This window comes from Lactuca sativa, chromosome 1 (genome assembly GCF_002870075.4).
Source record: "Lactuca sativa cultivar Salinas chromosome 1, Lsat_Salinas_v11, whole genome shotgun sequence".
NCBI classification, from domain to species: domain Eukaryota; kingdom Viridiplantae; phylum Streptophyta; class Magnoliopsida; order Asterales; family Asteraceae; genus Lactuca; species Lactuca sativa.
Window position 1 is genome coordinate 52994494 of NC_056623.2, and position 13506 is coordinate 53007999.

The following is a 13506-nucleotide window of genomic DNA, read 5'->3' on the forward strand; positions in this document are numbered from 1 at the left end:
GGTGTCGAACAGCCTTCAGATCTACCCAGATTGGAGCTCTAGAAGCTCAGATCTATTGCCTTTATGGAACCATTTTGCATGAGGACCCTAGATCTACCCCTTTTAGTGCATTTTGAGCCTTTAAACCTTTATGGATGCCTATGTACACATAAAGTTGGAAACTTTACGTGTTAATCAAGCCTTAGGTACCCAGATCTATAAGTTGGATGCACAGGATTCGAACAGAATCGATTGTATAAAAGTTGCATGCAACCGACTCGGCGAGTCGTTCTTCGGACTCGGCAAGTCGAGTCGCAAGTCCCTGATGTTTCTCTTTGTGAGTTATGCCGAGTGGAACCAGTGGATTGTAGATGGACTCAGTGAGTCGGAGACCAGACTCATTCATGGAGGGACTCGGCGAGTCAATGCCCTGACTCGGGGAGTCTAAGACAATCTTCATATCTCAAGAACAGACTCGGCGAGTTGTTCATACAACTCGACGAGTCACAGCCAGAGTGTCCATCTGATGAAGGAGAACTCGACGAGTTGTTCATACAACTCGGCGAGTTGGATGCAGATTGACTGAATGTTAGTATCGAAGAGGAACTCGTCGATTCTATGCCCAACTCGACGAGTAGTAGCGGGCAGGATTAAGAGTAGAGAATAGGGACTCGACGAGTTGGCGGCCCAACTCGACGAGTCAGGACAACTGTATGTTGACTTAGACCAGAGGGTTGACTTTGACTAGGGGTAAAATAGTCATTTTACCCTCAGTATGGTTATCAGTAATTGATTAAGTGTACTTATGGAAATTGTAGCCAGGGTGAAACCGGAGCCGCATCAGACAGATTCCAGAGCAGTTCATTCAGCAGCTAGACTACGAGGTGAGTCTTCCTTCCAGTAGGAACGGGTCTACGGCCACAATGCCGACCCGTTTAGTTAGCAGTAGTTTCGGACCTCAGTCCGATGCAGTAGTTAGATTGCTTGATGTCTTTGTGATTCAAGCATGTTTTGTGTTATGTGTTTCGGACCCTGGTCCGATGCAGTATGCAGTATATGTGTTCATGCTAGTTGATATGTTTATGCTATGTTATGTGCAGTCAGCTTCGGACTTCGGTCCGATGCAGTTTCCGGACTTCGGTCCGATGCAGAGGGCAAGGCCCTGATTAGTTCCGGACTTCAGTCCGATGCAGTTTCCGGGCTTCGGTCCGATGCAGTGGGCAGGGCCCTGGTTAGTTTCCGGACTCCGGTCCGATGCAGTTTCCGGACTTCGGTCCGATGCAGTGGGCAAGGCCCAGTATGTGCTTTATATGTTATTGTATGGTATGTGGTAGTTTGGGGGAGCTCACTAAGCTTCGTGCTTACAGTTTCAGTTTTGGTTTCAGGTACTTCCGCAAGTAAAGGGAAGAGCTCGGGATGATGACATTGCACACATCACAGCTACAGTTTTTGTCCTGGGAGTTGATTAGATTTCCATTGACATGATTTGATACAGTTTTCTTGTGATACTTTGTTATGGTTTTGGATACATTGACTTATGGGTTTTATTTTATGGGATTGATCTAATGATTTTAGTAATGATTAAACAAAATTTTTTGGGTCGTATTTTGAGATGTTACACTCATGATCCCTCAAAAAGCCATTAATTGAGATTAAATCAAGTAATGGAAAAGAAGCCCTAATACCAACCAATAAGTACTATTGTTCCAATGTCTCATGCCTTAAATAATCTAACGAGCTAAGAACCCAAAATCCACACACAAATATTGTTAGTAACTAAATCAACAACCTTCAGAAAGCCCTAAATAGAAATAGTCATTGTTTATAGGCTTTTATGGCTAACTATTAAAAAAACTATGTTGCTGTCGGGAGAAAATTAAAATACATGTCTTCCATATTTGAAGAATAGGGTTTTTTTGGAGATGAAGATTTCATGGAATCAAGATTCAAAGGTGAACATGACTTACTTCGAATTATGAAGTTTCAAGAATTCTTTTCTTTTCTTAGACACAGTTTTGCGTGATATGGTAGTATGCATGTGGTGGCGTTGATGGCTGATGAAGATGAGAGTTGATGATAGGAGAGAGTCATGTGTTTTAAGAGAGAAAAGGATTAGGAGACCGGCCACCATTTTAAGGAAAACATGGTTATCATAAAAAGGCTGTGATTTTGCCAAGATTTATACAGATCAAATTGAATGAAATTTAAAATAATTATTTTTTCAATAACAATATTTTTTTTTTCAAATTTCATAATACATCGTGAAAATGAATATAAATATTACCCTGAGAAAAATCTGAAAGTATCTTAAAAACGGAAATGATATTTTGGAAGTGTGGAATTTCGTAAAGCATTTTAGTGGGAAATGAATGGTCAACTTTATACAACCCCAGATGGAGGTCATTTTTGGGCAATAGATTTGAACATTAAGAATCAATGTTAGTTAATAGTTTATTTTTTTTAGTTAATAGTTTATTAATATTCAAAATTGTTTGTATAAGAGTATAAGTTGACGTGTCAAACTTCACATTGGTACGTAGTAGCAGCCAGCAGGTACCAGGCCATAGTCATCCTAACCTAATTCAGCATATATTTATATTTGATTCGATCTATTTAATGATTTAAAGATCGATGTATACTAATAAATAGTATAAACAACATCTAATCTAAGATGAGGGAATATAATAAAACACAGTCTACTAAATTTGGTTTATTAACGTTTGTTATTTGTTAATAGTTGTTGACTTGTTTGTATTTGTGATAGGTAGAAGATGTCAGAGTTGAATAAGCAACTTTCAAGTATCTTAATCGCATGCCCTGCTTGCATTTATACTTTTAGTTTTTAATCTTGTTTTATAGACTGATAATTTATATTTTTTACAGTATACTGCAACTTGTGGATCTACTATTTGGACTAAAATACAAAAACTAGGGATGGATTAGGTTCGCTGGACTTAATATATATACACATCGAAAGTGGTCTTCCCCTTCACATAATGCATTTGTTGCCCTCTCTCCTTTTTACTTGATGATAACACACAAACATCATGTCTTCTTCATCTTCCAAAATAAACGGTGACTTAAAAATCCCATTTGAAGATATAGAATCCGCCACCAACAACTTTTCTGATGAAAATCTCATCAGACGAGGTGGATTCGGAAAGGCTTACAAAGGACAACTCCTTCGATCCGGTCAACCAATCGACATTGTTGCACGAAGGTTAGATCCAGAGTACAGGCAAGGAAAGAAAGAGTTTTTAATGGAGGTTACATTGCTTTCTGCTCTCAAGCATGACAATCTTGTCTCTCTCATTGGGTATTGTGATGAGAAGGGTGAGAAGATCATAATAAACAAGTATGAGACCCATGGAAGTCTCGACAGATATCTGGCAGACCCGACCTTGACATGGATGCGCAGACTGGAGATATGTGTTGGTGTTGCATGTGCATTGAAGTTCGTCCATTACGATGAGCAACGCGATTTTAGCGTGATACATCGTAATATCAAGAGTTCAAAAATCTTACTAGATGACAACTGGAAGCCCAAGTTATCAGGTTTTGAACTATCCATGAAGAATACAACAGCTCGAAGACACCGGCTTTTCCTTGATCGTCTGAGTGGCACAATAGGGTATATCGACCCAAGATATGAAAAGACCGGAGGCGTCACACACAAGTCCGACGTGTACTCTTTAGGGGTTGTATTATTTGAAGTCCAGATGCGCCACCATCCCTGACCGACGTTATAAGGAACTTTTCAGTAGCATCACGCACCACATCATTCGTCGACTTAGCACCTGGAAACCGATCAAATACAAACGAATCATCAAACAGCTTTCCAGACCAAATGGAGTTTGCAGGAATGAGTCTGGTGGGAAAGAAGTTCAAGAAGTTTAACGACCCTGATGCATACTACCGAGAGAAAGAATCTGATTCTAACGTCCATACGCAACAACGACGTCCTGCACTAAATCCCCTTGACATGTGCATGTTTACCTTAGCTCCGTCTGCCAGATTCCATTATGAACAGAGGCTTGTGCACCTGTGTATTCCAGAAGAACGTTTATTAGCTCCATTGGCCATATCTCTTTATAAACAGAAAAAACTACATGATCTCATCGATCCTGATCTACGGAAAAACATGGACCCACTATCACTTGAAGTCTTTTCAAAAATAGCATATGACTGCTTGAAGGATCAACGGTCAGATCGCCCAGATATAGATCATATTCTCATTAGACTTCGACAAGCGCTGGATCTTCAATGGAAACATGAAAATCCTGTAAGCCCATTATTCTAATTATATTCTTTCCCTTCCCCGCTTTTTGTTTTGTTTTCTTTCATCTGTCGATATAGTTATATATCGAATTCCCATTAATTGGATCGGTTGCAGGGTATACTGAATCAACACTCTCAAGCTGCTGGTGAAGTTGAAGGGACATCAACCAATCGATTGGAGGTAATTAACTGATTCATTTTCAGGTTATTTTGTTATCGTACACTAATTTTAAAACATATGATATATGATTCATGTCAAATTCTCAATGCCTTTGCTAATGAAGACCGGAAATATAAATTATTTATTACAGAAAAAGCATCTTCTCAAACTATGCGATAGTAAGAGAAAATGCATAAAACATCCATTTCAATTAATTACTTTTTTTAAAAATAGCTAACGTAGGATAACTTAAAAAGGATGTTGCTATAAAAAAAACCCCTTAATGATGGGATATGTGTAAATGAGGCAAAACCATCCATTTTGGTTCTGTATATAACCCCACACGTATATTCACACACACTATGAGTAAGACCCGTGTATTACACGGGTTTATTAAAAATAAAATTTTAATATAAATATGAAATATTTTATAATGTAATACTTTACATAACACAATGTAATAAATCTGCAAAAGAAACTAAATTGTTTGAATTATTTATGATAATTTATTACCAAATTAATAAGTTGATTTTATTTCCTTATAGAACCCATTACAATTTTATGGAATTTTGTTTTTAAGAAAATGAAAATCCCTAAAAAATGACAAATGAAAAATAAAATTTCTAAAAATATCACAAAATGACAAGTGTCAAAATAAAAAAGAAAATAATATGTGACAAAAAAATCTTCATTTATTCATTTATATTAAAGAGGATATCCCATTAAACATTCAATTATGATTTTTCTTTAAAAATAGCCTTTTAAAGTTTTAAACCCCTCACGGCCTCACCTAGCCTCCAAGTAGGGTTTCTCTTTGTGGTGTTAATGGGCTGTGGTTTCGGCCCAAAGCTCATGCCAATGTATATATATGTAATATTTAAAGCATTTTTTCTGAATTTTTTCTGAATTTTTTTTTTTTTTTTTTTTTTTTTTTTTTTTTGATGGAGAAATGCATATACAGTTTCCTTTTCATATATAGTTTTCTGTTCAGTTTCGTTTTTTTAGTTTTTTAATTATTTATTTGTTTGTAGGAAACTTATATAGCAAAATGATGTTTTGAGATGGTTAATTATTTATTTGTTTTTATACCAGTAAATTAAAACTGTTTTATTTTAGGATTGCGTTAATTATAATAAATCATTCTTTCCAAATACATTCTAATGAAAATAAAACAAAGTAAAATTTATGTAATAAACAAATCATTGAATCAATAAAGGTAAATTGTACGTGTTGTTTGTTCCATTTAATACAAACAAATAAATAATTAAAAAAAAAAACTTGAATTTGTTTTTTATTAAATCCAAAAATTGAAGAACAAACCATAGATGAGAGAGGAAACCGTAGATATGTTTAGGGATGACAATGGGTACGGGTATATCGGGTTTCGTGTTCCCCATCCCCATACCCGACCCCATCCCCATCGGGGATTAGAAATCTATCCCCATCCCCATCCCTAATGGGTATCGGAGATCCCCAATGGGTAATCCGGGATTTTTCCCCATTACAAATTTTTGAAATTTTATGAAAAATAACTCATAATTATATATTAACCAACAAAACAAAAACTATCAGACCTAATATAAAACGCTATAATCACTGAATGTCTTCAAACACGAATAATAACATTCAAGGTTATAAATTAAATCATTTTTTGCAAAAAAAGACATTAAAAGTCTTCCCAAAACTATACGTTTGATTATTAAAAAAGCTTACTTTGTCTACTGAACATTTGCTTATACATTATTAAAAATAAAAACATAAGTAACACTATATATATATATATATATATATATATATATATATATATATATATATATATATATATATATATATATATATATATATATATATATATATATATAATATCGGGTACCCATCGGGGCCGGTTTCGGGTACGGGTATGGGTACCCGACATGTAGAACAATCCCCATCCCCATCCCTGTCTTTTGTATTCGGGTAATACCCATCCCCGTCCCCATCCCCGGTCAACTCGGGAATTTACCCGGTCAACTCGGGTTAGGGTTTTGGGTACCCATCGGGTACGGGTTTTTTTGCCATCTCTAGATATGTTTCTCTATCTATGCTTTGCTCAACAAAAAATCCGTTTAAATAAAAAGTTATAATTTTTTTTTTTTTGACTTAGATACTTCACATTTGGGCCTGGTAATTGAGCCGAAACTACATCCCATTAACACTACAAAACAAGAAACCTCTATTGGCAGGCAAGTTTCAATGATTTATCTAAAGTAGCTAAAAAACCTATGCATTACATAAGTTTATTAAAAATAAAAATTTAATATCAATATTTAAACATTAAATATTTTATAAAATAATACTTTTATATAAGATAATGTAATCTCTTGGAACATTTATAAAAGAAATCAAAAATTCTTTGAAGCATTTACGAAACTTTATTATCAAATTAATAGAATGATTCTCTTTTCTTATAAACTCTTTAGAATTTTATGGAATTTTATTTTAAAAAAATTCAAATTCCCAAAAAATGACAAGTGGAAAATAATAATTTTAAAACTCTTACAAAATGACATGTGTCAAAATAAAGAAGAACAAGACATATGACAAAAAAAGCTTCATTTATTAGAGTAGACGAGACGATTACCTTGTTTTTGGCTATTTTTTAAAAAATATATTAAAGAAAATTGCTATTTTATACATTTTCTCTTGTATTAACTCTAAGACTGTAAGTAAGTTGTTTTCAATTCTACACAAGGTTATGAGGTGAGGATTTTTATCTAAAATTTGTCTTATTTTTACTTAAAGACACGTAACATTTTTTTATATGTACTTTATAAATATATGAGTTAATTACATTTTTGTTTCCCATTTAATTTATATTAATTATAGTGGTTCATATTAATATAAGATATTTACAGTAATAGACTCGGTGTAATACAAAATATACAAAAAAATTGTCTATGTGTAAGAGATCATTAGTTAAATGAAGGGGATAATGACTTAAAAGGGTAATATATTTTTCGATTTGTACACATTTGGTCACTGAGTTTTTTTCGTCCACATTTACCCCTTTAACTTGTTAAACTGTACACATCCAGTCCTTATGACCGGTTACTCCAGGTTAGCCGGGAAAAATGTCTTATTAGGGTAATATATTTCTCATTTTGTACACATTTAGTCTTTAATATTTTTGTACACATTTAGTCCTTAATATTTTTTTTTTTTGTTTCAAAATAAGTCATTTTTTGTTTTTGTACAAATTCAGTACTTATAAATGATTTATTTATGGTTTTTCTCACGACATCTAACATGATACTATCATTGATGATAGAGACGGTTCTCTTTGGGTGCCCGCAGTGGCACTGACAACCCCTGCTTTCTCTATACGCAGTGTAAAATTTTCAATATTTTTCGATATTTTTTTCTTTCTTCTACTTACCGGCAACACCTACTACGGACCGGCAACACCTACTACCAAATCTTGGGCCCGTCCCTGATTGATGAGGTGTTTGAGGCTGTTGATGCTTATGTTCATTCTAGTCTCGACTGATTGGTTGTATAGGTCTTGTGGTTTGGCTTAGGTTTTGTATTCCGAGCGTCGTAACTTCTTCATACGATATCTGATTTTAACGATCTTTATATCTACGTGTTCGTTTTTTAAGTCTGCTATAACTTTCGTTCAGATTACTCCCGTTAAAATATAATATGTTTTTACTTACGATTTTATGAAAAAAAAACATCCATACATGCATTCATAAAAAATGTATGGATATAAAGATCGTAATTAAAAATATATTATTTTTTAACAGGAGTAACATAAACGAAAGTTGTAGTAGACTGAAATACAAACGCATAGATATAAAGATTGTTAAAATCCGAGATAGTATGAAAAAGTTATGACGTTCAAAACACATGACCTAAGCAACCAAGTAGTCAAGATCGCGATGGACATAAGCATCAAAAGCCTAAAACACCTCGTTAATGATTGTTTCATGTAAGATGTTGTGAGAAAAACTTAAAAAAAACATTCATAAGTATTGAATGAGTACAAAAACAAAAATAAATTATTTTGCAACAAAAAACATTAAGGACTAAATGTGTACAAAAATATTAAGGACTAAATGTGTACAAAATGAGAAATATATTACCTTATTAAGACATTTTTACTGGCTAACCTGAAATAACCGGTCATAAGAATTGAATGTGTACAGTTTAACAAGTTGAAGGGGTAAATGTGAACAAAAAATAAACCCAGTGACCAAATGTGTACAAATCGAAGAATATATTACCCTTTTAAGTCATTATCCCTTAAATGAAGTTATGTATGATTAATAAATTAACACCAACGCATGGGAATCCGATATAGTTTGCGTCAAAACTGAAATCCGCAAGCAAGTTTGAGTATCTACACAGGTCTTCAATATCCTTTAATTTGCAAATATTGAAAGCCTTACTCCCACTATTTTATTAACTTATTATATGAAAGTACACTCCTATTTTATTTTATTCAATCAATTTACTTTTTTTTTTCAGCTATTGATATATTAGTAGGAAGCATTTTCGATTTTTTTTTTGAAATTGGATTGATGTTTAAGATTCATTGCAAAAATGATTTGACAAAATTGAATGAGAGTTGATATTTCAACTTTTTGGAAATAAATCAAGATTAAATAAAAAAAAAAGAATAATCATAGTCGGTGACACAATATATCCATTAATAACACACAATGTTGTCTTGCAGTGGAAAAACTTGGAACACTTGAAGATCAGCTCTCATGATATAGGGGTGGCCACCGATAATTTTTCTCAGACACAATGCATTGGGGAAGGTGGATATGGTAAAGTGTACAAAGCAGAACTCGAACATTTTGATGGAAAAAATTCCTTGGAGATAGATGGGAATAATAAGTGTGATCTGCCAAAGATACGCAGCACCGTAGCTATAAAATGCCTCTTCAAAAGAAACGACACACAAGCAGAAGAAGGGTTCTCTGCAGAGATTCACACACTTACGAGTTGTAAGCATCCCAACATAGTCTCTCTTCTTGGCTTTTGTGATGAAGAAGGTTCTGACCTGATCCTTGTCTATGAGTATGTCTCTAATGGAAGCCTTGATGACCATTTAAGAAGTTATGATAAAATGAATAGTCTTAAATGGGAGCAACGTCTACAGATTTGTCTTGATATTGCACAAGGACTAAATTACCTTCACACCGAACAAAGCATAATACACCGAGACATAAAGAGTGACAACATTGATAATCTTGTGGCAAAGATTGCTGACTTTGGGCTCTCCAAAATCAGTCCCTTGTCTCAACAGGCTAGTTATCTCGAGACAAATGTTGCAGGTACAAATGTGTACTTGGATCCAGAATATGAGAAGACGCGTAAGCTGAAAAAAGCATCAGATATCTATTCATTGGGGGTAGTTTTCTTTGAGATCTTGTCTGGGAGTTTGGCATATGCTCAAGCTTACACGAATAAAAATGACAAGGGGCTCGCACCCTTTGTCCGACAACACTTTCAGAAAGGAGCACAAAAGGATATGCTAGATTCTAAAATAATGGAAGAATTTGATGAAAACATTTTTACTTTAAGTAAAGGGCCGAATCAAGATTCTCTGGAGACATTTCTAGATATCGCATATCGATGTTTGGCAGAAACTCATAAAAAGCGTCCAAAAATTGGAATTGTCGTCGAGAAACTCAAGAATGCATTACAACTTCAAGTAAGTCAATTTTCTCTTCATATATACTTGATCCTTCATGCATTGTTAGAAAAAAAAATTAACTTGGACATTTCAATGGTCATTGAACACGTCGATAGACACAAAATTGAGAACCTAAAATTCAAGATAGCTAATCAAATCAGTTTTAGATAAGAATTACTTTCACTTTATCTTTGAGTTTTTCATATTGATTGGGGTGTCTCATGATTCACAGAAAAACCAAAAGGATAACCTCCAAATTTCACTTGAAGACATTAAATTGTCCACAAATGACTTCAGTAATAACAATCGCATTGGAAGAGGAGGATTCGGGAGGGTTTACAGAGGAGAAGTTACAAGCATTGATGGACGTCAAACCAATATAGCTGCAAAGCGATTGGATACAGCTGGTGGTCAAGGAGAAACTGAATTTTTAACAGAACTTGAAATTCTTTTAGAGTACAAACATAGAAATGTGATTGGTCTTGTAGGTTATTGCAACCAACCTGGTGAAAAAATCATTGTTTATGAGTATGCGTCAAAAGGAAGTCTCGACTGGCATTTGGGCAACAAGGATCTTACATGGAGGAAACGGCTTGAAATATGCATTGATATTGCATGTGGTTTGGATTTCCTTCATGGGGGTGGTGCAACACAAGAGGTGCTGATGCATAGGGATATCAAGAGTCCAAACATTCTATTAGGTGAGGATTGGAAAGCAAAAATTTCTGATTTTGGGCTTTCCTCAATAACTTCAGTAAATGAGGATGTGATCGACAATGCTTGTGGCACAAAAGGCTATTGTGACCCACAATACCTTGCAGATGGTGTCTTTAAGAAAGCATCTGATATATACTCATTCGGAGTGCTTTTATTTGAGATCTTGTGTGGGAGATTGATGTTCGAAGACATCAATGGCCAAATTAAAATCCTAATAGATACGTTTAAACGCCATTATAGAAAAGGAAAACTTGATGATATGGTGTTTATGTATATAAAGGAACAAATTGCGCCAGAATCATTGACTGCATTCCAAAAACTGGCCAATGAATGTGTGGATGATCTACGACAAAACCGACCTACTACAGGTGACGTGCTCCTACGACTTGAGGAAGCATTGAAATTACAGGTAAGTTTTCATATTCTAATTAGGAAAATGTCATTATTTCAGAATTTACTTCAAGTGTATCAAAACATAACTAAATGAAAAGTTAGTACTCATCTAAACATCTTAAACTGTAGTTTTTCATGAATAAGAAAAAGAAAAATATTATTTTCTTTTAATGTTTAACTGATATACAGGATGATTATGAAATATGGAGACCCAAATTGCCTCATGACTATGAAGAAATATTCAAGATGTCAAAAGAATCTGAGAACTACTTGAGTAAAAAGAAAAAGGACCTTCATGACATGCTTTCCGAAGGAATCCTCCTTCAAAAGGGCAAAGTGGTAATTCGCTCCTTCTTTATATGATATGTCCAATCCATTTGGTGCTCCGTACATTCCTTGCATTTGCTTAGGCCATCTGGTATACCAAGGACGAGCCCTTTTATAGTCTAAATGGCCACTAACCACTATAATGCACACCATCCCATTACTTAGTGGTAGTGGTGGATTGTGGTGCACACAACGGAAGCCAACGTCCAATACATTTCTTTCTTTCTTTCTCTCTATCTCTCTCTAACTTTCTCTCTATCTCTCTACAATAATATATATATATATATATATATATATATATATATATATATATATATATATATTTACAAATCAATTAATAAGATGGTTATAGTGGTGGGTATACCAACCTTTTAGTGGTTGTGTGTGGTGATGATGTGTCACCCACCATTAAAGTGGTTAGTGGTGGGTATAACGGATGGTCTTAGAATATATAACATTCAGTAGTATACTCTTGGTTTAAGTAACTTCATCACCTAATTTTCAAAATTTAAAATATTTTGAATTAACCAAAAACCTCCAACTTTAGAACCCAATTACTATTCTTGCTCATGCATGATCTACTTCAAGCTAAATATTAGTTTTCACTGATTTATACTTTATGTGGATCCTTTTTGCCTGAATGGATCTCTTTATTACAAAATAGATATACAACAACTATTGGTAGGGAGATTATAGCAAATCATATATACAGGTGTTCAAACATATTGGGTTTGATTTATTTTGTTTTGTTTTGCATAATAGTTGTTTTCATTAGACGATAATGGAGATCGAAATGAAATGACATCAGCAAGAAAGCTCCTATACAAGCACCGTCGGTCACATAAGTGGCCATCTGGAATTGTTCCAAAATCAAAGTGTGTGCGTGTGTGTGTGTGTGTGTGTTTGTTTTATGCACGTTCAAACATTTACCATTGTTAGATTTATATATTGCTCTGTTTTGTTAAAGTTACATTCAATTGCCTTTCCATTTCGATTATGACGAGTGTTTATTACATTGCATTTTTTAACTTCCAGAATAATGAGGGTCTCATTTTTTTCTAAAAAGTTCCTGATTTTTTACATAACAAGTTATGAAACAGAAAATAATTTACATTTACGCCTTACTATTAAATAGAAAGAAGTATAGAATATCTACAATTCATTAAAGAGAAAGAAGTATGTAGTGTAACAAATACATTTACCAAGTGTACGTTTTGGCACAATGTTACAGATACGTTTTTTCAACATTTAGGTAACAAAGCATATAATTCAAAGTGGGTGGTTCACAGATTTACTATAAAAATGACCAATCTACAATGAAACAACAGAGAATATTATGACACAAGAATCTATGTTATTTATAATCTAAATGTTTATTGATACAATGTTAATTAATAAATGTAAATTTTAACTCTTGTTCAAAAGATTGAAAGGTATCCATTTATTTGGGGAAAAAGACATCAATCCAAAAATAAAAGTGTCTATTGTGTGGGCATAGAGATTAGAGGCTATGACTAATTTAGATACCTTATAATATGTATATGCAGGTTTCATGAAGTAGCAGAGATATCAAATATTTCAAATCTAAGTCTCCAGATAAAGTCAAAAGCTCAATTTTTATCTCCAGGTGTCAATTATGGTGTTCATCTGGTATTTAGATTTTGTGGTCCAAGAAGATCTTTAGCTAAACGGATGTATGTGAACCTCAAATATAAAAAGGGAAGTGAAACCTTACATACACATTTCGCAACATGGAGAGAAGACGGGTGGATGAAAATCGAATTGTGTCGATTCTCAAATTGCAAAGAAGATACTAAATTTGAGTTTCTACTAGAGAGCTTTTCACGATGCTATTGTGGAAGTCGTGATGTTTATGTTGAAGGCATTCAGTTTCAAGCCATTAATAATGCAAGTTTGAGTATTGTATTTGACCATATTTTGATCATGTTATATATATATATATATA

At 34.0% G+C, this 13506-nt stretch overlaps 2 protein-coding genes across 3 annotated transcripts; both read left to right on the plus strand.

Moving 5' to 3' along the window:
* The first annotated feature begins 3026 nt into the window (after window positions 1-3026).
* Window positions 3027-3716, plus strand: LOC111909952 (putative receptor-like protein kinase At5g39000). Its single transcript, XM_023905744.1, has one exon. The coding sequence runs from the start codon at window positions 3027-3029 to the stop codon at window positions 3714-3716; it is 690 nt and encodes a 229-aa protein (XP_023761512.1).
* On the plus strand, window positions 3344-13223 carry LOC111909953 (uncharacterized). 2 transcript variants are annotated; one of them, XM_042900870.2, is made up of 6 exons: window positions 3344-4261; window positions 4373-4438; window positions 9135-10121; window positions 10336-11229; window positions 11403-11552; window positions 13088-13223. In XM_042900870.2, the coding sequence occupies exons 1-6, from the start codon at window positions 3827-3829 to the stop codon at window positions 13094-13096; spliced, it is 2541 nt and encodes an 846-aa protein (XP_042756804.1). In that variant the 5' UTR covers window positions 3344-3826; the 3' UTR covers window positions 13097-13223. The 2 variants fall into 2 exon arrangements, with proteins under 2 accessions (XP_042756804.1, XP_052626361.1); XM_052770401.1 differs by lacking the exon at window positions 13088-13223 and adding an exon at window positions 12303-12720.
* The last annotated feature ends 283 nt before the right edge of the window (window positions 13224-13506 follow it).

Bases quoted from the DNA above. Each gene is read 5' to 3' on its own strand.
- LOC111909953 (XM_052770401.1), top strand. From the start codon at position 3,827: ATGGAGTTTGCAGGAATGAGTCTGGTGGGAAAGAAGTTCAAGAAGTTT. The intron at 10,122-10,335 runs GTAAGTCAATTT...CATGATTCACAG, and splicing joins AGAATGCATTACAACTTCAA to AAAAACCAAAAGGATAACCT. The intron at 11,230-11,402 runs GTAAGTTTTCAT...ACTGATATACAG, and splicing joins AGGAAGCATTGAAATTACAG to GATGATTATGAAATATGGAG.
- LOC111909952 (XM_023905744.1), top strand. From the start codon at position 3,027: ATGTCTTCTTCATCTTCCAAAATAAACGGTGACTTAAAAATCCCATTT.